This window comes from Desmodus rotundus, chromosome 12 (assembly GCF_022682495.2).
Source record: "Desmodus rotundus isolate HL8 chromosome 12, HLdesRot8A.1, whole genome shotgun sequence".
In the NCBI taxonomy this organism is placed as follows: Eukaryota; Metazoa; Chordata; class Mammalia; order Chiroptera; family Phyllostomidae; genus Desmodus; species Desmodus rotundus.
In genome coordinates, this window is record NC_071398.1 from 36,076,267 (window position 1) to 36,101,978 (window position 25,712).

The following is a 25,712-nucleotide window of genomic DNA, read 5'->3' on the forward strand; positions in this document are numbered from 1 at the left end:
ACACACTACACGCCAGCGGGAGGCAGACCTACTCGAGGCCCAGGCCCTTTCCTGAACAGTGGGATTTAAACACACACACACACACATCCACACACACACCAAACAAACCACACTCATAGAGAACAGATTGGTGGTTGCCAAAGGCGGTTGGGGTGTGGGTGGTGGGCAAGTGGCTGCCAGGGTCCAAAAAGTACAACTTCCGGTTATAAAGTCAAATTAAGTCCTGGGGATATAACGTACAGCACGGAAAGTCGCCCCGTACACAAAAGGGGTGCAGGCTCGATTCTTAGGGCTCCCCGGTCAGGGCACACCCCGAGGTTGCACGTTTGGTCCCAGTCGGGATGTTTCTCTCCACTCTGATGGACGGCTCTCTCTCTCTCTCTCTCTCTCTCTCTCAAGTCAGCAAACATATGTTGGGATGAGGATTAAAAATATATATTAAAAAATACTAATGCTGTATTGTATATTTGAAAGTTGCTGAAAGAGTAGGTGTTGAAAGTTCTCACCACAAACAATTCTGTAACTGTGTGGCTGGCAGAAGTTAAGCAGATGTATTGTGGTGGCCGTTCTGTAATGTATACGGACACCGGTCATTATGTCCTGCACCTGACGTGAGTGCAATGCTACGTGTCGATTACATTTCAGAAATAAACGGGCAAAGTTCAGAGGTAGTATTGCACAGTTCCAATAGTTCCCAGAAGTAATAGATTTAGATTGTTTCCCAGATAAGAGCTTTTAAATTGTGTTCTCCTTGCAAATTGTTTTATGGTTAGACTGTTAAGTCCTTGACACTGAGAGACTTTGCTTATTCCGCACAGGGGCCTGGCCCGGAGCGGGTCTGCCTCGGGCCGGCCTGTAGTGTGGGGGTTCTTGACTTCGTGCAGGAAAGACTTCACTACACGTGTCCAGGTGATTTTGAGAGGACATTTAATTAAAGCTTCTAAAGCGTAGAAGAAGCAACAGGAGAGCCTCGGCAAGGCTGCTTTGGCTCACTGGGAAGTCAGGGAAAGGGCTGTGCAGACGGGTCAGGGGGTTAGTCTGGGACGAGCTGCCCCTGCCCATTGCTCCCCTGTTGCATGTCTAGAAGGGACTCCGCGTTTAGGAGATACTTGCTGAGGGGGAAGGAAAGGGAGGGAGAGGGGAAAGGGAAGGCGCAGCGTGCTGGGTCCTTTGTCTTCAAAGGCTGAGGGTTTAGGGAGGTCTTAGGTAGGGGAGGGTCTCACTAGGACATTCATCAGCTTTATGCTGATGTGCCAAAGTGAGACTTAGTCCTTTAACTTCTGCCGTCCTTGGGTGTGGAAGGTAGGACTTTGCGATTTACTGGGTGGCTATAAACAGCTTGGCCATGTGACTGTCTGTCTCAGTTTCCCGTTCCACTTGCCCTGGCTTCCTGGCCCGCCTCACACTGACTCCACACGTTCTTCCGGTGGGAATCAGGGAGGTAAGTGAGCACCTGCTGCCCAGTCGTTGGGGCCCCCAAAGCCCTACTGCCAGCACATACGAGAAGGAATAGAAGGCCGAGGGAACTGAGGAGCAGAGGGAAGTCTGAAAACTCAGAAGCAGGTCTGGAACAAGTTTCGGGCAGTAAAGGAAGGTCCAGCATCCGTCGGCATGTCTGGCTGTGCCTCTGTCATGGAGGGGGACTCGGGGCACGAGGCCGAGGGGCTGTGGAGAAATGGGTTTGCACTGCCGGGCTAGACACGTCTCTGAAAACCATTCCAGGAGAAGGGAACCGACCCAAATAAAAGAGGGTAAAATAAAATGCAGACAGTGTCGAGATCTTCAAGCTGCAAGCACCATTGCCATTGGAAAAAGCGCAGTTTGAAAGTGAAGGTCAAGAGCTTTAGCAGAAACTTATATAATGGAGTTTATGGGGGAAAATAAGGTAAAACTCCCTAGGAAATTAACTGTAAGAGGGAATTGACTGCAATGAGGTAAGACTTCAGCCACGAGGTAGAAGAACAAGACACAAAATGAGCCGCAGGTTTTGAAGAAGATTGGGGAGTGGGGGTTACGTATGTTTAAAACAAATCCAGAGTGTTTTCCTGGGGTGTGGGGAGACTTAGGATAAAATTGGTTGAGTGCTCACCCTGCTCGGGAAAAACAAAAAAAGGAGAAACAACAGCCCAAAGAAAAGAAATGCCTACAATGGACCAAAACTTAACTGAAATAAATTTCTGACCCTCAACAAAGGATCCTCACCCCCAGGTGACCCCAACTCAGGCCTTGACAGAGGCCCCAAAACACAGGGAGCCTCTGTGCTAACAGAGGCTGGGATGGCGTGGGTCTCCTGCAGTCCTCACGGGTCCACGGGGGCTGTGCCCCTAGCAGCCCCTTTTGCAGATTCGGAACTGGATGCTTAGAGAGGCTAGGTAACCCTGAAGTCACGTGCCTGGGGGAGGCTTCCCACCCACACTGTACCCTGCCCTCCTCTCTTGGGTTCTGGAGGCAACCTCGACACAGGGAGCATCCTGTAGAGGTTTGTAAATACAGGCGGGCTGCGTCTGAGTGCGGCTGTGGGCGGGCTCTCACAGGGCCTGCAGGTCCGGCCCTGGTCTCTGGGCTCCATGCTGCAGGTGCAGGAGCCCATGAATGAGCCCTCTGCTGGGGGCTCTGGCGTTGGTGGGCAGAGGAGCGGGCGCTGAGCAGGCGTGGCCTCACTCAGGGGCAGGCAACAAGCTTCCAAATGAGGGACAGCAGGCGTCCTCACTTTCTCCAGGTGGCTTTCAGAGACGGCCTTGAGAAATCTGCCCTTCTGCTAGATCAGCCTGTCCCAAAATGCCCCCAAAATGATCCCCAGAGACTCACTTAGCTCTGTTCTGTGACCTTCAGTCTCATCTGGATATTCTGAAGGCTGTTAAAGGTACCCCAGAGCACAGCTGCCCGGGAGGTGGCTGTGACAGCAGCAGCAATGCTCCAGGCTGGGCCCTCCATCCCAGGGGAAGGCCTTCTGTGAGCCAAGGGAGTACAGCTGCCTCTGGTGGGGAGGGGTGGGTCTGCTCCCCGCTGGAGGCACAGCAGGAGCACCTCTGCCCCCTCTCTGAGACCGCGGGAGAGCCAGACTTCTGGGGTCCAGGGCCAGAGCTCTGTGGCCTAGATGCGCTTCTTTCCCTGTCAGGGCCTCAGTTTCCCCATTAGGTAAGTGAGAGTGTGGAGCTGATGACATTTTGAGCCCCTTCCCACCCTGCAGCACAGCCGTGAGCACAGGATCGGGCTGCTTTGACAGCAGCACCATCGGACTGAACGGCCCGGCTCCAGGCGCAGGCGGCAGGGACCTGCAGGAGGCTGCATGTGCCAAACTCTGTTGTGGTCCCAGGCGGTGCCCAAACCCAGTCGCTGGCAAATGTGAGTGAAAAGGATTTGCCACCCTCTGGCCAGCTCGTCAGACCGAGGCATCCAGGAGAAAATTCCTGTGAGGCAGAGACAACATCTGTTCCAGTGGATGAGTTACAAGCTCCGGGGTTTGTGCTGCCTGACTGGAGTTGTAAATATGGCCTATTAAGGTAATAAAAGAGTTGGTTCCAAAGTTTATTTCCTCTGGTTCCAATCCTTAGAGAGGTTTCTTCTTACGGGATGTAGCTAATTTGGGGGAATCTAATTAAGGAAAAGAACTTGATCGAGACACGAACAAAACAGAAATGTCTCTGGAGAGAAATTGGCTTGTCTGACCCTCCCCTTTTGTTGTGGTGTATCCAAGCTTCATTGCTTTAAAAATAAAAGTGTTTAATAATTACCCTTGTTGACCTCTGTACCTTCTGGCTTCCTCCACTCCTGGGCACAAGACATGGCCATTCCTGGGGCACGACTGAGCAGACTCGGGCGCTCCTGCACACGAGCAGTTCCCTGGGCTCCGCAAAGCCAGGACGCAGGTAAGACCGATGGGTGATGGGCAGGCTCAGCCTTTCCTGGCCGGGGACTGGAAAGGACTTTATTTAGAAAAAGAGTACGGGACAGGCCCATCAACCAGGGAAGCCTGGAAGTGATTGTCCTCAGCAGTTTGTTCATTCCTTGCACCACTCAAGGGGAACATCTGCACAGTGGATCTGTTACGTGTGAGGTGCCTTAATCGTGGGAAGTAACGAGGAAAGCATTCCTTCCTCGAACTTGGTTCTACTAAGTATGTTCCAGAAATTTTACTATTAAATACAGTACTTCTTTTTGTTTTGGACAAAAATATGAAGCTGGGCCATGGAGGTAGAAGGACTTTCCAAGTGTGTCATTGCCGAGGATGAGGAGCCCAGAGGCCCAGGCGTCTGACTGCCCAAGAGCCCTGATCCTGAGGCCTGAACAGCACCATGAAACATTGTTATTCCTGGGACTGAGCAAATTATCCCTGATGGGTCGACACCTGTCCTTTCCTAAAACTAGCTGGTAATCTGCTTCTGGAGTCAGTTCCCACAACCGAGTGTGTTAGCAAAGAAGAGCTCTCGCTGAGCTCCCGTTTGCGTCCTGTCCGCTAGAGCATTTGCTGAATCAAGGCCCGTGCTCTCCTTGCAGCCTCCTAGAACTGGCAGGAGGGAAAAATGGAAGAGACAAGCCTGAGAAAACGGAGAGAGGACCAGAAGTCCATCCAGAGTAATGAACCCAAGACCACAAGTCTCCAAAAGGAGGTAAGGTGGTCCTTCCAGGCAGGCCCCTCCCAGGAGGGGCGGGGCGTGTTAATGGGGAGCTGCCCTGTGAAGTCCCCGCTGACCTCTGATTTGTAAAGTACATCTCTAAATGAACATGTTTTTTTGCACTTCATTTCCTTCTCTCTTACCAGTGAGCTCAGCATATTCTTGTGAAGTTAATACATGCGTGCTTCTGTGCACTGGACAAGCCTGGGTGGGGCTGGTGTTTGCTCAGCCCAATGTCCCCTTCAGGGACGTTGGGAGAGAACCTTGTCAGATTTGAGTCCCCTCGGTAGCATCTTCATCAAATATCTGTCCCGCTTATGTTGCAGTAGCTCCAGCGATAAGAAACTCCCACTCCTGCTGGGTGAGTCTGGTGGGGTGGTGACTCCGACGTGGGCGCCCGGTAGGTGAGCCCTCGGCGATGGAATGTAGTGAGGGCAGGACTTGGAGGTGCCTGCAGCCTCGGGGGGCCTGCGTCCTGTATAAGACGGCGCCTGCGAGGCGGGGGCGAGCGAGCAGAGGCAAAGGGGGGGTGGTGCTGCACACTGAGCAGCACTGGTCCCAGGTGGGTGGTGGCTGCAGGGGGCGACAGGGGGCAACAGGCTTCAGGCTCACAGGGTGGGGAGTGGGGCCCTGAGCCAGAAGATCGGGCGGCTGCCAGCGCGGTAGAGGCCGGCTGAGCGCTGGGCAGAGGCTCCGGGATCTCCCACTCGCGGCAGCACAGGGGACGGAGGAAGGATCTGGGGATTGATGGGGGTGGCATAGCCTGCCTGGGGGTTGGCCTGGGATCTAGGGTCCCCGGGAGTCGACTGAAAGGCAGCAACCCCCTCCCTTTAGGCCACGGAAAGAGCACAGCTGAGCTAACCCCAGCGAGTCCTAAACGCAGGCACTGGGGGTGAATCCAGACCTCAGCAGGAGGTGGATTCTGGGGGACCCGGGGCGTCCCTGTAAGCCGCCCACCATCAGAGGAGGGAAGCTGAGGCTGAGGCTGCCCTGGGAGCTCCCCATGGCCCGGAGGCAGGAAAGGCAGCTGACGCTCTCCCTGGGGCTCCTCCTTCGATTGTGGGTGTCCCTTGGTGGTAAGCTCTGTTCTCTGGGCTCTAACCCTGAGCGCAGCCTCTGCCCAGACAGGCAAAAAAAAGCATGTTCACCTCGGGCTCCAGGAATCAGGCTGGTGGCTTCTGAGGGCTGACGTTGAAAGTAGGGGCCTGAATCAGACCTTTTCTTCCTCTAAAAAAGGTGTTTTTCTTTCTTGATTCCTGTATAATTCACACACAGTGGAATGTAGAGATCTTCAGTGTGATGAGTTTTGACAAACGTATCACCCCCAGAAAGTTCCTTCCTGCCCCTTTCCTGGCTGCCCCTCCCCCTGAGTTCTATCCCTGCAGATTAGCGTTTCCTGTTCTGGAGCCTCATAGGCAGGGAATCAAACGCGTGTTTCTGAGCCGGGTCTTGTTGGCTGGAAGCATCAGAGGACGTTCACAGCCCCCCAGTGTTTCTGCCCCTGAGGCCTCCATTGCTCGCCTCTCATCCCACCCATGATGCCCCAGGCAGGGACCCCAAGCCCTGATTTCACTATGAGCTCTGGGGGAGAAGCTCCATTCTGCTCTGCCCAGCTAACAGGCATGCCCGTAGAGCTTTTCTTTTTTCCTTTTTTAAAGAGTTTATGTGTCAATTACAGTTGACATTCAACATTATTTTATATGTTTCCTGTGTACAGCGTAGAGGGTAGACATTTATGTAATTTACGAAGTGATTCCCTGATTAACTCCAGTACCCACCTGCCACCACAGTTTTTACAGCACTATTGACTACATTCCCGATGTGTACTTACATCCGCATGCCTACTTTGTAACGGATTGCCAGTTTATACTGCCTAGTACCTGCAGCCTTTCTTGTTGCGATTGTTTCCTAAGCAGCCTTTACCCTCAGAACCCCTCCATCCAGGGCGGTAAGGGCAGTGTAGGAGCATGGGAGCTAAGCCAGGTCTACCCACACTGGCCACATAACCCTGGGAAGGAACGTAACCTCTCTCTGTAAATGTTCTCTTCTGTAAAATGGGTATGACGTGGTGTTCCCGACTCATGAGGCTGTTGTGAGGGTTAATGCACACAGTGTGAGCAAAGCCCCAGGAGCAGCACCCTGGTGTTACTATGGCAACAGTGCTGGGTGAAGCCCTGGGAGAGGGCTTTGCTTGGGGCTGTGCTGGGGCACCGGATGGAGGGAGGGAGGGAGGGAGGGAGGGAGGGAGGGTCCGAGGAAGGGAGGGGGCTGGGACTGGCCATCTGAGTTGGATCAGGTGCAGCATTAACTCTCCTCTCCTCCCTCCACACCCAAGGTGGGCCTGCTCAGCGGCATCTGCATTATCGTGGGCACCATCATCGGCTCTGGGATCTTCATCTCCCCCAAGGCTGTGCTCAGCAACACGGGAGCCGTGGGGCCCTGTCTCATCATATGGGCGGCATGTGGGGTCCTCGCAACACTGGGTAACAAGTCTCCCTGGCCAAGTCTCCTGTGGCACGTGGGGCCAGGCTACCTGGGCTCCGTCCTGTGCCCAGGCCTCGCAGCTGCCGGTCCCTTTCAGTGCTGGCACGCAGTAGGTGTGAGCGAGGCTGCACCAAAATGCCCAACAGCCAGAGCCCAGCGTGATCCGATGAGGGAGCACCGTGGTGGGCCCCTGTGAGCAGGGCCCTGGCCAAACCCCTGGAGGGCAGGAGGGCTCTCTCACCCCGGCAGTGCCTCACCAAGGGCCTGGGGTCCCCTGCTCTCTGTGTTCCAGGTGCTCTGTGTTTTGCGGAGCTCGGTACGATGATCACCAAGTCGGGGGGCGAATACCCTTACCTGATGGAGGCTTTCGGCCCCATCCCTGCCTATCTCTTTTCCTGGACCAGCTTGTTCATCATAAAGCCCTCATCCTTTGCCATCATCTGCCTCAGCTTTTCGGAGTACGCGGCTGCTCCCTTCTACTCGGGGTGCAAGCCTCCCCAAGCTGTCATTAAATGCCTGGCTGCCGCCGCCATCCGTGAGTGCCCAAGCCTGAAACCCTGGGCAGGGGTCAGAAAAGCCCTGGCACAGAACAGGTGGGGACGCTCCAGCTGCGGCTCCGGCACATCCAGAAACTGGCCAAGTGGGCCTGGAGGGAGGCGGGAAGCGGGGCAGTGTCTGGCTTTGGCCCAAAGCCTGTCGCCCTTTGTCATCTGGGCTCTTTGGCTGTGGGAGCTGTGGGGGGGGGGGGGGGGGGCGGGTGCAGGCTGTCCAGGGCAGCACTGGGCTGGGGCCTGCCTGCTTCTTCATCACCCGCAGACGTCCAAGATCATTGTTAGCGGAGGTTGGGGGGATAGAAAGGAGGCTTAGGAACGGAGATACAGAACCCTGACACAGAATGTACCCCCCTCCTCCCCAGTACTCATCACTACGGTGAATGCGCTGAGCGTGCGGCTCGGTAGCTACGTCCAGAACGTGTTCACAGCGGCCAAGCTCGTGATCGTGGCCATCATCATCATCAGCGGACTGGTCCTCCTGGCCCAAGGTGACCTTCGGCGGTGGGGGCGGGGCGCAGTGATCGCCACACACACGGGCCTGATTTTCCTCTGGGGGTCTTACTGCTAAGCATGCCCCTGAGACAAAAACTCAACAGAAAGAATCTTTAGTTTCCCAGCTTTTCTGGGTTTGTTCAGTAACCTGAGGTCATAAATCTTCTTCCACATGGAGCTGATGCAAAGTCCCTCTCTGGTCAGCCGACAACAACTGTTTACTGTCTGGCTCACTTACAGGAAATACAAAGAATTTTGAAAATTCTTTTGAGGGCACGAAACTGTCTGTGGGAGCTATCAGTCTGGCATTTTACAATGGACTCTGGGCGTACGACGGATGGTAAGGCACGCCGGAGTCGGCATGTCTGGTTGTGGGTTCTTGAGGCTTTCTTATCTGCAACTGTGTGGGAAGCAAATCCCTTGCTGGGATTTGGTGGGACCCTTCGCATCTCCCTTTTAAGCGCTGCACCCCTTCTGTTCTCTTCGAACCCAGACACACCTGCCCCTTTCCTTTCCTCTTGTGGCACTAGCCCTTGACGGAGTGCCTGGGGGCAGGCAGCGGGGGGCCCCCAGTGCCAGAAGCTTCCACAGGAACACACAGGCTCAGCCCCTAGGGGCAGTCAGAGCAGCCCAGGCCCTTGACAAGGCGAGAATACTAGCAGCACTTCTATTTCCCCCTTGAAAATACAAGGTTCAGTCCATGAGACTCTGCTCACGACCTGTGAGGAAGGAGTGTGGCCGTCCGTGACGCTGGTCTCTCTCTCAGGCAAAGCACCCGCAGCATTCTCTTTTCAAAGAATTTTCCATTTTTTCAAAGAACTGTGGGGACCTGTTACTGCCAGTAATTCTTGAAAATTCACGTGGTTGCCATGGAGGGTAAAGACCAACTGACGGACGTGCAGACCTCTGCAGCCCTGGCATCGCTGGGGCCTTCTCTGAAGGAAACCACCACAGAGCCCTGGCTGGGTGGCTCGGTTGGTTGGAGCATTGCCCCTGTACACCAAAAGGTTGTGGGTTCGATTCCCGGTCAGGGCACATGCCTAGGTTGTGGGGACCATCCCCAGTCGGGGCACATGCAGAGGGCAACGGATCGATGTTTCTCTCTCACATCAGTGTTTTTCTCTCTCCCCCCCACTTCTTCTCTCTCTAAAGTCAATAAAAACATATCCTTGAGTGAGGATTTAAAAAAAGAAGAAATTACCACAGAATTCCTGCAGGAGAATTTCCCTACAGTGCAGAATCTTAAATGAGGCTGACATTTATTATTTTGTGTTTCACAATCTCAGCAAATTACGTTACTCATGTTACTTTTCTTTCTCTAGGAATCAACTCAATTACATCACAGAAGAACTTAGAAACCCTTTCAGGTGAGAAAGCCAAGTCAGGGCGGGAGACAATGGGCAGGCAGGCGATTTCTCTCCTCCCCAGCAAAAAGGGGACGGGCACCCACGGTTGCCCAGGCCCCTTCCAGACACTGAGTGGCCCCCTGTAGTCTCATTTCCACTCGTTGGAGTTCCGTTTGGTTTGGGTCGTGGAATGAATGGTTGCTGAGAGGAAGGAAGAACTCTAACGTCATCTCTGGCTTATGTGGCTTATAGACAATTCAATTTTACTGCCTGGGATGCAGAGAGAGAGAGAGTTCTTTCTTCTCTGAAGATTTCACATGTGCCTGCTGGGCTGTGCTGCTTCACGAGTGCCCCACGGGGTGGGCCTCAGGACAGGCGGCTGCTGCGTCCCCAGCCCAGCGGAGGGAGCAAAGGGAGGGCTGGTCAGGGAGGTAGGAAGAAAAGACTGAATGAAAGCAGCAATTTTGCGAGTCTTTCAAGGGGTGCTGGGGTCTGAGCCTGGCTCCCCGGGCTCCCACCCCTCCCAGGAACCTGCCCCTGGCTATCATCATCGGGATCCCGCTGGTGACAGGGTGCTACATCCTCATGAACGTTTCTTACTTCACTGTGATGACCATGACGGAGCTCCTGCAGTCGCAGGCGGTGGCTGTGGTGAGTGCTCAGGCCGCGGTGGGAGGGGGACAAGCAAGGCAGGACCCTCACAGGGGAGGAGGGGCTTAACGGGCTAGGAGATGGGGAAGGCGAACAGGTGAGGGAAGCACCGAAGACCTGCCTGAGGCGAAAGGCTGCCCAGCAGCCCACAAGAAGGTTCCCTTTTGGGCAGAGCAGTGGCCTAGGGCGGGGAGGGCGCTTTGACAGATGAGTGCAGGGAGAGAAAGTGCAAGGGAGTTGCTGAAGAAGGGACTCACAATAGTGCATGGGGGGCATTAAGCTGGGTAAGAAGGGAAGCGAGGGAGAGAGTGAAGGGTGTGAGAGACAGTGGAAAAGGTGGGTGGGGCCCATGTGCTGGGGGACTCAGAGTTGGGGCAGGACAGGAAATCAGCTGGGAACTGGACAACCAGGTGACAAGGATGGGGAACATGGGGAGGTGTGTTCACCCCTCTGAGGTGGGAGGGAGGACAAGGTCATTCTGACTGAGGGGCCAAGGCAGTGAGAGGCCAGGGTGTCCAAGGGATATGGAGGTGACAAGGAATGATGACAGGGAGAGGGGGAGAAGAGGTTTTGTTCCCATCAAAAGACACTGAGAGACTCTGAACAGCAGAAAAGAGGCCCCACTCTTCCCTTCTACTTTTCCTCTGCAGGAGGGGTCAGAGGCCACTTTCTCCCCGAGGGTGGGGGCTGGGCCCTCTGGGACAGCAGGGCAGCTTTCTGGGGACCCATGGCTCCCGGAGACCCATGCCAGACTCTCAGGGATTGTCGCATTTCTCTCCCCAGACGTATGGTGACCGAGTCCTCTATCCAGCCTCTTGGGTCGTTCCTCTCTTTGTGGCGTTTTCAACCATTGGCGCTGCTAACGGGACCTGCTTCACAGCGGGCAGGTAGGGACCCCCAGCACTCACTCCCGGGGACGGGCCACCAGAGCTGATTTGACAGTTGAGGAAGATAAGCCTCAGGGCCAACATCCTTAGGGCTCTACAGGCTAAACCCTTCCGCACAAGCAGGAAACCTGAGTCCAGGGAAGGGAGCGGAAAGCATGGACAGGCTTGCACACAAGCCCCAGACAGGGCTGGCCCTGCCGAAGAGAGGCCCACAGTTCCCCTTAGGGGGTAGCAGACTCAGGCACTAGGCAGAGTTTGGTGACACAGGGCGAGAGAGGGATTGGTTCACACATAGTACCTTCACTTTGTCCCTTTTTTCACCTAATGATATTTCTTGGTCATCATCTCCCGTTAATACAAACACAGTCCAGACCGGGGATTGGCAAACTTTTCCTTAAAGGGACAGATAGTGAGTATTTTAGGCTTACAGGCCCAAACTCTGTCTTTGCAGCACAAACAGGCAGTTTGCCACCCCCACCAACCCTCGTGATCCTCCCGGCCTAGAGAGAGTTAACAGCTGTGCTGTATCCTACTTTGTTAAAAAAGATTTTATTTATTTACTTTTAGAAAGAGGGGGAGGGAGGGAGAAAGAGGAGAGAAACATCAATGCGTGGTTGCCTTTTGCATGCCCCCAGTCGAGGACCTGGCCCAAAACCCAGGCATGTGCCTGGACCAGGAGTTGAACCGGCGACCGTTTGGTTTGTGAGATGACACCTAACCCACTGAGCCATGCCAGTCAGGGCTGTATTCTACTTTCTGAGGTAGCATAATTCAGCATGACCTCCACTCCTGGGCTAGGTGGCGGTTGTTTTCATACACACTGCTCCAGGGGATTCCTTTCTTTTTCTTTTCTTTTTCTTTTTTTTTAAAATTTTTATTGTTATTCAATTACAGTTGTATGCCTTTTCTCCCCATCCCTCCACCCCACCCCAGCTGAACCCACCTCCCTCCCCCACCTCCACCCTCCCCCTTGGTTTTGTCCATGTGTCCTTTATAGTAGTTCCTGTAATCCCCTCTTCCCACTGTCCCCGCCCCCCCGCCCCCGCCCCGGCTATTGTTAGATTGTTCTCAATGTCTCTGGTTATATTTTGTTTGCTTTTTTGTTTTGTTGATTATGTTCCAGTTAAAGGTGAGATCATATGGTATTTGTCCTCACCGCCTGGCTTATTTCACTTAGCATAATGCTCTCCAGTTTCATCCATGCTGTTGCAAAGGGTTTAAGCTCCTTCTTTCTCTCTGCTGCGTAGAATTCCATTGTGTAAATACACCATAGTTTTTGGATCCACTCGTTTGCTGATGGGCACTTAGGTTGTTTCCAGTACTTGGCTATTGTAAATTGTGCTGCTATGAACATTGGGGTGCACAGGTTCTTAGGGTATAATCCCAGCAGTGGAATTGCTGGGTCAAAGGTTTCTTTTTCTAATTAAAAAAGTTTTTTGATTAAAGTTGGCATTCAATATTATGTTAGTTTCAGGTGCACAGCACAGTGATTAGACATGTGTATAACGGACAGTGCTCCCCAGTCAGTCTAGCCCCCACCCGGCGCCACACGTACTTGCTACAGTGTTACTGACTGTATCCCTTCTGCTGTACTTCCCGTCCCTGTGACCACTTTGTAACTACCAAGTGGTACTTCTCAATCCCTTCGCCCTTTTCATCCAGCCCCTCAACCAGCTCCCATCTGGCAATCATCAAAATGTTCTCTGTATCCATGAGACTATTTCTGTTTTGTTTGTTTATTTTGTTCTTTAGATTCCACGTATAAATGAAATTAAATGCCAATTGTCTTTCTCTGTCAGAGTTATTTCACTCAGCACAGTACCCTCTAGGTCTGTCCTTGTTGTTGCATGTGGTAAGATTCCATTCTTTTTATGGCCAAGTAATATTCCACTGTATACATGTCCAACGTCTCCATCCATTCCTCTGTCGATGGACACAGGTTGTTTCCATATCATGGGTATTGTAAATAACGCTGAAATGAACACAGGGATCTGAATATCTTTTTTTGATATATTTATTGATTATGCTATTACAGTTGTCCCATTTCCCCCCCCCTTCACTCAACTCCATCCTGCCCACCCCCTCCCTCCCACATTCCCCCCCTATAGTTCATGTCCATGGGTCATACGTATAAGTTCTTTGGCTTCTACATTTCCTACACTATTCTTACCCTCCCCCTGTCTATTTTCTACCTACCGTTTATGCTATTTATACTCTCTACCTTTCCCCTCTCTCGCCCCCTCCCAATCCCCTATTGATAACCCTCCATGTGATCTCCATTTCTGTGGTTCTGTTCCTGTTCTAGTTGTTTGCTTAGTTTGCTTTTCTTTTGGTTTTAGGTGTGGTTGTTAATAACTGTGAGTTTGCTGTCATTTTTACTGTTCATATTTTTTTATCTTCTTTTTCTTAGATAAGTCCCTTTAACATTTCATATAATAAGGGCTTGATGATGATGAACTCCTTTAACTTGACCTTATCTGAGAAGCACTTTATCTTCCCTTCCATTCTAAATGATAGCTTTGCTGGATACAGTAATCTTGGATGTAGGCCCTTGCCTTTCATGACTTGGAATACTTCTTTCCAGCCCCTTCTTGCCTGTAAGGTCTCTTTGGAGAAATCAGCTGACAGTCTTATGGGAACCCCTTTGTAGGTAACTGTGTCCTTTTCTCTTGCTGCTTCTAAGATTCTCTCCTTCTGCTTAATCTTGGGTAATGTAATTATGATGTCCCTTGGTGTGTTCCTCCTTGGGTCCAGCTTCTTTGGGACTCTCTGAGCTTCCTGGACTTCCTGGATGTCTATTTCCTTTGCCACATGAGGGAAGTTCTCCTTCATTATTTGTTCAAATAAGTTTTCAATTTTTTGTTCTTCCTCTTCTCCTTCTGGCACCCCTATAATTCGGATGTTGGAATGTTTCAAGATGTCCTGGAGATTCCTAAGCCTGTCCTCATTTTTCCAAATTCTTGTTTCTTCATTCTTTTCTGGTTGGATGTTTCTTTCTTCCTTCTGGTCCACACCATTGATTTGAGTCCCAGTTTCCTTCGCATCACTATTGGTTCCCTGTACATTTTCCTTTGTTTCTCTTAGCATAGGCTTCATTTTTTCATCTACTTTTCGAACAAATTCAACCAATTCTGTGAGCGTCTTAATAACCAGTGTTTTGAACTGTGCATCCGATAGGTTGGCTATCTCTTCCTCGCTTAGTTGTATTTTTTCTGGAGCTTTGAAGTGTTCTGTCATTTGGGCCTTTTTTTTTTTTTGTCTTGGTGCGTCTGTTACTTAAAGGGGCGGAGCCTTAGGTGTTCACCGGGGTGGGGTAACACTGGTTGCTGCGCTGTGACGCTGTACGTGGGGGAGGTGCTGAGAGGGAGCAATGGCGCTCGCTCCACTCTCCACTGGATTTCAATCACTCCCTCCGCTACCCACAATCAAATTGGGCTCCCCTGGTGCTGGTTCCCAAGTGGTGGGCTTGTGCACGCCCTAGGCCCCTGTGGGTCTCTCCAACAACCTCTCCTGTGAGGCTGGGAGTCTCTCCTACTGCCGCCCCAACCCCCATGGCGCTTTCACTCAGAGGTTTGAGGCTTTATTTCCCGGCTCTGGAGCCCTGGGTTACTCGGTCTGCTTCGCTCCCTGCCGTTCGTCCCAGTTTATCTGTGCGCGAGTGTGGGGCCGCAGGGTCTGCTAGTGCTCGGACTGCATGCTCTGTTCGTCCCACACTCTGCCAGTCTCGGTCCCGTCATGGCCACGCGAGTCCTCTCCGCCTCGGTGCCTGTCTCCGCCTCTCCTACCGGTCTGGATGTATGTTTCTTGTTTATCTACTTGGTGTCGGACTTCCTTGCCATTCGATTTTCTGTCAGTTCTGGTTGTGCGAGGAGGCGCAGTGTGTCTACCTATGCCACCATCTTGGTTCTCCGGAATATGTATTTTAAAAAAAATTTTATTTATTGATTTGAGAGAGAGAGGAAAGGAGAGAGAAACATCTATTTGTTGTTCCACTTATGTCTGTATTCACTGGTTGATTTTTGTATGTGCCCTTTACTAAGAATTGAACCCTGAAGCTTGGCTCTGCGAGAGGACACCCTAACCAACTGAGCTGCTTGGCCAGGGCCTGTGACTTATTTTGGTGTGAGGTACAAATCTCTCTGCCTCCCCGCAAACACTTACCTGTTTCCCAGAATTTCTTACTGAACATCCCACCCTTCCCCCTGCTGGTTTGAAAGGCCGCCATGATCATCCCTATGTACTAGGTTCACTTGATGTCACCGATAGGTCTGGTCTGGTGCTGGAATGCACTCGTGCGCTCCACAGCTTCACTAATGTCGAATCTGGTAGGCCTAGCGCTCCCATGCCGGTCTTCTCCGCACCCGTTTGGCATTCCAGATGCTCTCACAATGATTTTGTCCCGATCCAAAAGTCCTATAGTATTTTGAGTGCGTGGAGTTTATATATCGGTTTGTGGAGAGCTGCTCGACTTTAAAGAGGGAATTCACAGCATCATCCTGAGTCTGCGTGCCCCCGCCCACGCCCGCCAACAACTCCTTTCCTCCTGCTTTCACTGGCTGTTCTGGGAATTAACTTAATGTTTTTATTTTTCAAAGTTCAAATATGGAGTTTTAAACCGATGGTCCTTTTTGGCCTTTGTATTCCTGGAGTCTGATTCTATGATACTGTCGTCGGGGTATGTGGTCTTTATGCTATGGCTTCCTCGTAAATTTTAAGACTTCCCTTACTGGCTTACTGCATTTTTTCATAAATGTTTCCTATGATCTTGAAAATAACATGTACTTTATTAACTTCTTGTGGATTTTATCAAGGTTTTAACTTGACTGTTGAACTCTCCTGCTATAATAGTGGACTTGTCAATTTTTCCCTTTTTGTGGTAGTACCTTCTTGGTAGTCTGTCCCTTTATTCGGTGCAAACTCTCCATCTCTTAGCCTTAAATGCCCTTTTGTCTGATACTCATGTTGCTCACTTTGCCACCTTTAGGCTGCTGTTTTTGGTAACATGTCCCATCCTTTTCATCTTCAACCTGTCACCATCATAGGGCTGTGGCTTGTGTCTTGTCTCTTTGAGCAAACCCCACCCGAGCGGCCCCAGCTGTGCCAGGTAGGCCCAGTCACACTTCATGTCACTGCTGCCTGAGCTGGGTTACTTTCTAACAAGTCCTTTGAGTTTTCTTGGTCTTTTAAGAATCTTATCCTGATTTCCCATCAAATTATTTTTCATTTTTTCCTTCTGCTGATATGGAAGTTATATTTTTACTCTTTCCACAATTACCCTGAAATGTGAATATGCAATAGAGTATCAGAATCCTCTTCCTGCTCCCTGGCATGTGGCCTACTGTGTCAGCTACCCCCATTCATAAACCCATCCCTCCAAAAAGTTTATCATGACAAAAATTAAAAATCCAATACTTATCTCCATGTCAATCCAAACGTGTTTTACTGCTGTTCCTTAACATCGTTTCTTCAACCAACATCTGCTGAGTCCAGTTTCTTTTTGTGTTGTAGACTTGTTAATAGTTTCCAATGAGGACTGAAGAATGGTAAATGTCTCATAGCTATTATGTACCTAGAAATACATTTATTTTGCCAAGTCTCTTTTAAATGTACTTTATTGATTATGCTATTGCAGCTGTCCCATTTCCCCCCCTTTATTCCCCCCCACCCTGCACACCCCTGCCCACCCACATTCCCTCCCTTTAGTTCATGTCCATGGGTCATACATGTAAGTTCTTTGGCTTCTCCATTTCCCATACTATTCTTAACCTCCCCGTTTATTTTGTACCTACCAGTTATGCTGCTTATTCTCTGTACCTTTTCCCCCCTTCTTCCTGCCCCCTGCTGATAACCCTCCCTGTGATCTCTATTTCTGTGAATCCTGTTCTAGTTGTTTGCTCAGTTTGTTTTTGTTTTTTGTTTTAGGTTCTGCTGTTGGTAGTTGTGAGTTTGTTGTCATTTTAATGTTCATATTTTTGATCTTCTTTTTCTTAGATAAGTCCCTTTAACATTTCATATAGTAAGGGCTGGGTGATGATGAACTCCTTTAACTTGATCTTACCTGAGAAGCACTTTATCTGCCCTTCCATTCTAAATGATAGCTTTGCTGGAGAGAGTAATCTTGGATGTAGGTCCTTGCCTTTCATGACTTGGAATACTTCTTGCCAGCCCCTTCTTGCCTGTAAGGTTTCTTTTGAGAAATCAGCTGAGAGTCTTATGGGAAGTTCTTTGTAGGTAACTGTCTCCTTGTCTCTTACTTTTAAGATTCTCTCCTTATCTTTATTCTTGGATAATGTAATTATGATGTGCCTTGGTGTGTGCTTCCTTGGGTCCAACTTTTTGGCGACTCTCTGAGCTTCTTGGATTTCTTGGAAGTCTATTTCCTTTGCCAGATTGGGGAAATTCCCCATTATTTTTTCAAATAAGTTTTCAATACTCAGCCATTTCCGTGAGCATCCTGACTACCAGTGTCTTGAACCGTGTGAGTCTGATAAGTTGGCTACCTCTTTGTCGCTTAGTTGTAGTTCTCCTGGAGCTTTGATCTGTTCTTTCATTTGGGCCTTTTTTTTTTTTTTTTTTTTTTTTCCTGTCTGGTGTGCCTGTTATGTAGTAAGGGGCAGAGCCTTAAGTATTTGCCAGGGCGGGGCAAACTACTTTGCTGCATTGTGACACTGTATGTGGGGGAGGGGTCTGAGAGGGAATAGTGCCTCTTGTTCAGCTGTCGGTTTTCTATCACTTTCGCTGCTACCCACAAGCAAATTGGGCCCTTCTGGTCCTGATTCCTGGTGGGTGGGTTTGTGTATGTTCTAGGACCCTGTTGGTCTCTCCACTAACTCTCCTGTGAGGCTGGGAGTCTCTCCTGAAACCACAACCCTCAAGTTTTTTCAGTCAGAGGTTTTGAGGCTTTATTTCCCTGTGCTGGAACCCCGGGTTGTGAGGTCTGTCTCGCTCCCTAGTTGTTCCTCCTGGTTTATCTGCACACAAATGTGGGACCCCTCAGGTTCTCCAGCCATCGCCTTGGCACGAGTCCTCTCCACCTGGTTGCCAGTCTTCACCCCTGTTGCCGGTCTGGATGAATGTTTCTTCAACTCCTTGGTTGTCAGACTTCCATACAGTTCAATTTTCTGGCAGTTCTGGTTGCTTTTTGTTTTGAAATTTGTTGTTGTCCTGTTGGTTGTGCAAGGAGGCACAGTATGTCTACCTATGCCTCCATCTTGGCCAGAAGTTCCCAGGAAAATGAGCTATTTTGCCAACAGTCTTGAATGATAGTTTAGCTATAGAGAATTGTAATCTGAAAATCCATTTCCCTCATCACTGAAAAAGTGATTTCTCATGTCTGCTATTGTTCTGACTGTCCTACTTTTGTAGGCTTTTAAATTCAGTAGCTTTAATTTTTTTCCTGTTCTCCTCCTACTGTAATATTCATATCTGGTTTGGCATGTTTGTATTTTCCTAGAGCTGGGTTCAGTTTGAAGGCATAGCTGGTCAATTCTGTAAAAGCTCTCCACTCTTCTCTGAATTTACTTTGCCCCATTCAATGTTCTCAAGCTTCTTCCTGTTTCATCTCTCAACTTCCTGTCCACAGTTTCCCATTTCTCTGCTTCAAACTTAGATCTACCTTCTAATTTACTTTTTCACTTGTATTTATCATTGTTGACTAAATTTTAATTACGGTAACTATATTTTTGGAAATTCCTTAGCTCTTCTCTTTTTCTCTAACATTTACAGCTTCAGATCACTGAACCATCAGTTCTGCTGGGCCACTGCTTGCAGCCGCTGACTTACTCTCAGCTTGCCTGCTTTTTTAAAACTCGCAAGTTCTGGATTTAGGAAGTGCAAGGCATCTCCGTGCTTGCTCCTGTCGGGTGCTGCAAGCACTGGGGTCGACAGGCCCTGGACTACTTTTCACATTTATTTCTTGCATAACTTTCATAACCCTGCTCAGGTAACACCACCCTGCTTAAAAGGGCCTCCCCAAGCCACACTACCCTTCCCCTGCCTTAGGTGACTCCGCTGCACCAGGATGCAGTCCTCGCTCACTCACTCACTCACTCACTCACTCACTCACTGCTCCAAAATCCACCCACCTCCAGAGGCCAGACTCCCACCTGAATGCAGCAGGGCCACACCTCAGGCCTTCTCTGTGGCCTGGCAGGGAAGCGGAGGACACTCTGGCCCGGGGACAGCACAGCAGCTTGCTCTCTCACCAACTGACTTCTGTGTTTTCCAGGCTCGTTTATGTTGCAGGCCGGGAAGGCCACATGCTTAAAGTGCTCTCTTACATTAGCGTCAGGCGCCTGACACCAGCCCCTGCCATCATCTTTTATGTAAGTAGGACTTCCACCATGAATGCACCCCCTTGCAGGCAGAGGCTCCCTCAGTGAGGGTGCTGAAGCAAACCTGTGTTGCTAAGCTCAGTGATTACAAATGACCCAGTTTCCCTTAATCCTCGACCTGAAACAAGTGTATTTAAAAAGGCTGAGACAATTCAAACAATTTACCTAACCTCTGCTTCTTGTTCTGAATTTATCTGTGACATACTGTCCCCTCTAAACGTCTTACATGTGCGCCCTGGGTCCCTGTAACAAAGCACAAACTTACAGGGAAGGAAACCAAGGTGTTTTCCAAGTTGGCACCGGCAACAGTTTCTCATTACGGTCCGATAACTTAGAAGTCGTGGGATCGTGGTGCAGTGATGGCCCTTTGACAACATCTAACTGGAGTTTCTCAGTGGGGGGTAGTCCTCGGTTGTGTGCGACTGTCTTGGGTGCCCCTGGACCACCCACCGAACCTCAGGGCCAGACTCCTCCTCCCGCCACCACAGAGGAGAACCACTGTCCTCTGCCCACCACTCCCCTTGAAGATGAGGAAACAGACCCAGCGTTACAAGGCCCTGGTAATTACAAGGTGCAGATAATGCAGGTCAAGACCACGCCTCGACAGCCTCAGTTCCACAGCCCAGGGCCCTTTCCCTGGATGAACACTCTCTGGAAGAAAAATTCATAATTAGGAAGCTGGTGCAATACACACACGTTTACATCACCCCCCCCCCCAACACACACACACACACACACACACACACACACACAAAACTGCAGCTTCAGAGTCACAAATTTTCCAAGCCCTTTCCATCAGGCTCAAAGAGAACGCCTGTCATAGCCAGTCTGCCTCAACATCCGGACAGTGGGACGCGAGAGTTCTCCTTCACGCTGAAGTGTTCACCCATAGGGAGAATGGCTTCTCCCGTCCTCTGTGACGCAATCAGGGTGGCGTTTTCATGTACCGATGGCCTAAGAATTCATTCTTCTGTCTGCTAGGGTATCATCGCCACTATTTATATCATCCCTGGTGATATAAACTCGTTGGTCAACTACTTCAGTTTCGCTGCGTGGCTGTTTTATGGCTTGACCATCCTGGGACTGATCGTGATGAGGTTCACAAGGAAAGAACTGCAAAGGCCCATCAAGGTGAGTCTAGTTCCCCAAACGTCGTGAGTGCCTTCGGTTTCTTGAAATGAGTCAGAGGCAACTGTTTAAAATTCCAGGGGGGTGCAGTCTCCAACCTGACTCTTCTCTGGAGTATCACGTTGTAGAGTGGAGTTGGCTCTTCAATTTATTTCATGTAGTTTACGACCCCAGCGGCCATCTAATTATTAATTTACTAAGTTATCAATAATACCTGTGACCTGTCTCTCTAACAGTCCTCGTATCTCTCAAGCATTGACTTTTCATAGACTGATGGGGACCCCAGAATTCTGGCCTAGGCCCATTCCTGCACACGTGACCACTCACAGTCACACCTGCAATCTGCTTGGCCTCCCTCCCACCTCCCTGCGAGGCTCAGGGAATCCAAACCTGGCGGACTGAGCGCCTATCCTGCCCCTCACTGACTGACTCAGAAGTGGGACAATCATTCATTCATTCATTCATTCAGTGCCTCGGATGTGGTAAAAAAGGAAGTGCCAGTTCCCAGTACCAAGTGTTCTTGCCTCCAGATCGAACCACCGGCTTACAGGAAATACGAGGGGGAAGGGGAGCGAGTTCCTAGGCAAAGCTAGGGTTAAAACATTGTATAGGGTGAATTCCTACAACAAATCCACAACAGGAAAATAAGGGTTAACAAAAAAGTCCTAATCAGTTAGATGTATACTGAGTACGCTGTAGGTACAATGACATGAAGCCTGTCATTTTCTTTGTATTCCAGGGAAATGGAAAAAAGGTAGATGAAATGAGATTGGCAACATTACTTCCATGTCACTGAAATGGGAGGCGGGGCACATGGGGTTTGTTCATTCTTCTTTCTGGATCAGTGTTTTGGTTTGAGTAAGAAATTTCCAAAAGGAAACGCGTGCACGTGGCCCAGTCTGACCCCTTGCTGCTTTGCCCCCAGGTGCCCATCTTCATCCCCGTCTTGGTGATTCTCATATCCGTGGTTTTGGTTTTGGCCCCAATCATCACCGAACCCGCGTGGGAGTACCTCTACTGTGTATTATTTATACTGAGCGGCATTATATTTTACTTCCTTTTTGTCCACTACAAGTTTGGATGGGCTCAGAAAATCTCAAGTAAGTATCAACAGCGGGGCAGCTCTGCCCCTGTGAAGCACAGACAGGCGTCCTGCAGCCGCGCCTGCCCTCCTCCTACCGGGCCTGTGCCGGGATCCCAGGCAGCTAGCGAATTTCACTTCCACCCTCAAGTGTGACACCTCTGGGGTCCTCCTGTGGCCTCTCCTCTGTTTTCTCAATTACTGTAACAAGCAGAAAGGGAAAGCACCATTTTGGGTTTTTTTAATTGTGAAATACACATAAAAATTACCATCTCAACCAGTTCTAAGCGCCCAGTTCAGTAGCGGTGGGCTCACACACACTGTGGGGCGCCCATCTTCGCAGCGCCACTTTCTGAGGCCTGACACACAGACATCATCTGAGAGGCTCACGAGCACTCCAGGGACACCCAGAAAGTGACAGAGTTGAGACAAGGGCCACGGCTCTTGTTTTGCACTCAGCAATCCTGGTTCCTCATCTATTTTAAGACAATTGTTTAAAAATTTAGCTACACAGCCACTTTCTCTTTTTGAAAAAGCAAGCTGTGGAGCCGAGGTACACCGAGGAGACGGCACTACACCGGTGTTCACAAGGTAGTGGTGTCTACAGCAGACGCCACCGCCGCAGGGGCCTCCCAGGCCCCGAGCACCCCAGCACCCTCACCAGGCCAGCGGTGATCCGAGGCCTGCTTCCTGGTCTCCCTCCCTGTAGCATGAGTTCCTAGAAGGCAGGAATCGGGCTGGATCTATACAACAGCCACTTAATATTGAATGTGATTAAACGTCTGCCTCTCCCTTTCTCCCTCAGCTTGCCTGGGGCAGGAAGTACAACCCTCAGGCACTTCTGTGTGGTCATTTACATAGTAGGTGCGCATATGAGGTAGGAAAGCAAAACCCAACGGGCAGGCAGTGGGGCTGCTCCGGAGGTGATTTAGATGGAGCCGGCAGGGAGCAGGATGCCTTTCTCCAGCTCCAGCCAGTTTCAGGCTCTCTCTCAGCCTGCATTTCTTCCTCTGGGGGATGAGGTACCACCACTTACCTGACAGTGGTGTTAAGAGGCGAGAGAGGATCTGTTTCTCGTTGATGAACGAAGTGAAACCCAATACAAACCGACAGCGCTATCGTTTCCAAGGACCGTTTTCCTTTCCTGTAACAGCTGCCCCGCCCCAGCCTCCTTACTACATCTCACCCTTAGCCGAGAGAGGGATTGCAGGCACACTGCAGTAGAAAGGAAAGGATGCATTACTGTAAGAAAAACAGCCATTTTTTCCATGCTTCTGAAATACACTTGGGGTTGATCATACTGACAGAATCTAGCCAAGATGACTTAGAACTTAAAGGCACAACATGTGTCTTTCCCCTTCTCCCCACTATTTCTTTATTTTTTAATTGCATTTATTAGGCTGACACGGGTTAATAAAATTTTTGAATTATGCAGGCTTTGGGTGGACAGCTCTATGGCACACATCTGTGCACCGCGTGTTCACTGCTCCGAGCCTCCTTCCATCTCCGTTTGCCCCCCACCTTCTTCTTCTTGCCATCAAACGTCTTCTCAGCTTTACAACACTGAGCCAGGTTGCTCCCCACAAGAACTGAGTAGAATTAAGCAGGTGAACAGAATGAATAATCTGCATTTTCACAAAACCACTGGAGCCGCCAGGAGGGCTCTGGCCGCCTCCAACCACCGAGCCCCCGAGCGCGGGTGAACGGGCCCCACACGGAGTGACAGCAATATCACCGTCACCAGTAAGCGTGGCAAGACCGATTTAATCAGTCTCCTGACCGCACCTTCTGACCGATCTCTGTTGCAGAGCCCATCACCATGCACCTGCAGATGCTGATGGAAGTCGTCCCGCCCGAGGAAGCCCCAGAGTAACTCGGTCGGTCTCCTTCGCCAAGGCCTGGCTGTGATGGATTTATTTTTGTAAGCTGTGTTTGTAGTTATTTCTTTCTGATGTTTTTAAGAAAAAATGTATTCAGATGTCTATAATACTAGTATTTTTAGATATTCTTAGTTCTCTGGGTGGGGGTTCTAGGTAGGAGGAGTGACAGGTGTTTGCTAAGTCAGCAGGCGAAGGTGTCACCAACAGACGGCAGATGGCTGGGGAGGAGGGGCCAAAGTAAAAACTGCCACCATCACGACAGCGACCCTTCAACCGGGAACACATCACACCTGCTTCAATAAAGGGCATTCTTTAAACTGAGTGACCAAAAAGGTATCCATATGTTTTACATAAAATTGGTGAAACTTTTGCTTTGATTGAAAACAGATTTTTAAATACTCAAGTACAGATGTTTACTACTTGCCCCGCTCCTCCCAAGACTACTGCCCCCCTTGGTCAGCCTGGGACATGCCTGGTGGGTCGATCCCAGGGTGAATGTTGGGGCCCCTGCTGCAGAGCTGAGCCCGGAAACCATGAGGTGCAGGGCAGCCTGCGGTCAGCACCAAAAGGCTCCCCAGCACCCTTCACTGGCATTTTGGTCAAAACAGAAATCACAGTGAATAAAATTCTAGTCTGCATTGGGTATTCAGCAAAAATACTGTCTAAAAAAGTGTAAAAAGTAACATTTCTGACAAAAAACTGTAATTTTATTGATACACTTCAAAAGTCATCACACAACTGTGAGCAATTTTAGATGAATAAAGACAAAGTACATTTACCTTGCTTTTCAGTACTTTTCCCAAAACATGGAATCAGCACATATTAATAGAACAAAAACCAATTCGTAACTGTTTGTATTTCCCAAGTCAGTGTCCTCTGTCCTACAAAGCTTTATTTAGAGCTTCAAACAGCAAACGCAAACATCTGGAAAAAGGGACGGAGATGAGTTTAAGGCACAGCCCTCCTCCCGGTACACTCACGCAGCTGCTTGTGCACCGCACAGGAGTGAGCGTCACATCTTCCTTGAGAGCATTAGCTCTTGGGAAACACACATTTGTGCACCTCTATTACTTGCTAGTAGTATTTGCTGTGTTTTACAAGAGAGACTGAATACAACTGAACAGAAACTGCAGGTGGACAACGCCCACAGGGCGAGCCGGTGGGGCTCAGGAGGTGGGCCACCACCCCAGGGCCTCCCCCAGCCGAGCAAAGGCTGTATCTGCAGAAAGCGACCCCTCGTGAGCACAGGAGGGGAGCTCTGCAGTCAAGAACTTTGCCAGCAAAGACACAGAGCTTCCTACTTCCTGAAAAGCCTGCCCGATTTAGCCAAAAAAAGGAAAATCACCACGGTGCTTCTTGTGCCAATGTAACACCTGCCAGTCCACCCCGAGTTGGGGCGGCCACAAGGACGTGCACCTGGCCGCAACAGTTCAGGCTGCGCACCACGTGCTCCCACCAGAGGGCGGCGTCTGACCTCCATCACGGAGCTCCCTCCCCTCCACCCCCACCCGGCAGGCAGAACAATGCCCCGGCCCAGAGGCGAGGTGAGGGGCTGGAGGGCTGGGGGTCACCTCCTGAGGATAAGCTGTGTGGTGAGCAGGTCTTATTTTCCAGATGAGGAAACTGAACCACAGTGTGATCCAAACCTGCTCATGGGACAGCCTGGTGACAAAAGTTTACCTCCCTTTCAAGCAGTGACTTATTCCTGGGACATCCACAAACCCGACCATCTGTGCTTTCTGGCTATGGAAAGAATAAAGACGGTGGGGGCAGGTCACAGCCGTCCTGGCCTAGCAGCGCGCTTTTCCGCTGCCAGGCACGGCCGCCAGCCACACACACACTGAGGGGTGCACAGCATGCACACTTCCCGGCAACTCTCCTTTCTCCCTTTTCCAACGAACACGAAAAGTCAGGCTCTGGGCACTCCCACATGTAAAGGGAACCGGCACTGCACTCCCCCCGACTACCTCATGAGGCTGGGTGCCACAGCCCCCGAATGGGGTCATGAATGTTTGAGGGGTCATCACCTCCAGGTGTCCTGAGGGTTACCTGCAGGCATCCACAGGTCCTTTTCAGTGTCCGCTAAAGGGAAACCTCTGTCCTGCGTGCCCAGGATTCTGCAGGTTCTTCAGAAGCAGCAGCTTACCTCCAGAAAGCCTTGGGTCTGCTGGTACTGCTGAGGCCACCCCTTTTATCCTTGGACTATCTTCATACGAAGTAAACCTACCCAGAGGAGCTACCGGTATCTTAATACCAGAGA

At 50.5% G+C, this 25,712-nt stretch overlaps 1 protein-coding gene across 4 annotated transcripts; it reads left to right on the forward strand.

The window, feature by feature from the left end:
• Positions 1-824: 824 nt before the first annotated feature.
• SLC7A9 (solute carrier family 7 member 9) lies at positions 825-25,470 on the forward strand. 4 transcript variants are annotated; one of them, XM_024577670.4, is made up of 17 exons: positions 825-909; positions 1,365-1,441; positions 3,191-3,503; positions 3,783-3,869; positions 4,498-4,610; positions 6,952-7,099; positions 7,393-7,635; positions 8,017-8,142; positions 8,387-8,486; positions 9,469-9,513; positions 10,020-10,143; positions 10,927-11,030; positions 19,258-19,354; positions 20,345-20,494; positions 21,417-21,591; positions 23,381-23,493; positions 25,067-25,470. In XM_024577670.4, the coding sequence occupies exons 5-16, from the start codon at positions 4,524-4,526 to the stop codon at positions 23,443-23,445; spliced, it is 1,464 nt and encodes a 487-aa protein (XP_024433438.1). In that variant the 5' UTR covers positions 825-909; positions 1,365-1,441; positions 3,191-3,503; positions 3,783-3,869; positions 4,498-4,523; the 3' UTR covers positions 23,446-23,493; positions 25,067-25,470. The 4 variants fall into 4 exon arrangements, with proteins under 4 accessions (XP_024433438.1, XP_045041506.1, XP_045041507.1 ...); XM_045185571.3 differs by lacking the exon at positions 25,067-25,470 and having other exon boundaries at positions 826-909; positions 23,381-23,773; XM_045185572.3 differs by lacking the exon at positions 25,067-25,470 and having other exon boundaries at positions 826-909; positions 3,317-3,503; positions 23,381-23,773.
• Positions 25,471-25,712: the final 242 nt, after the last annotated feature.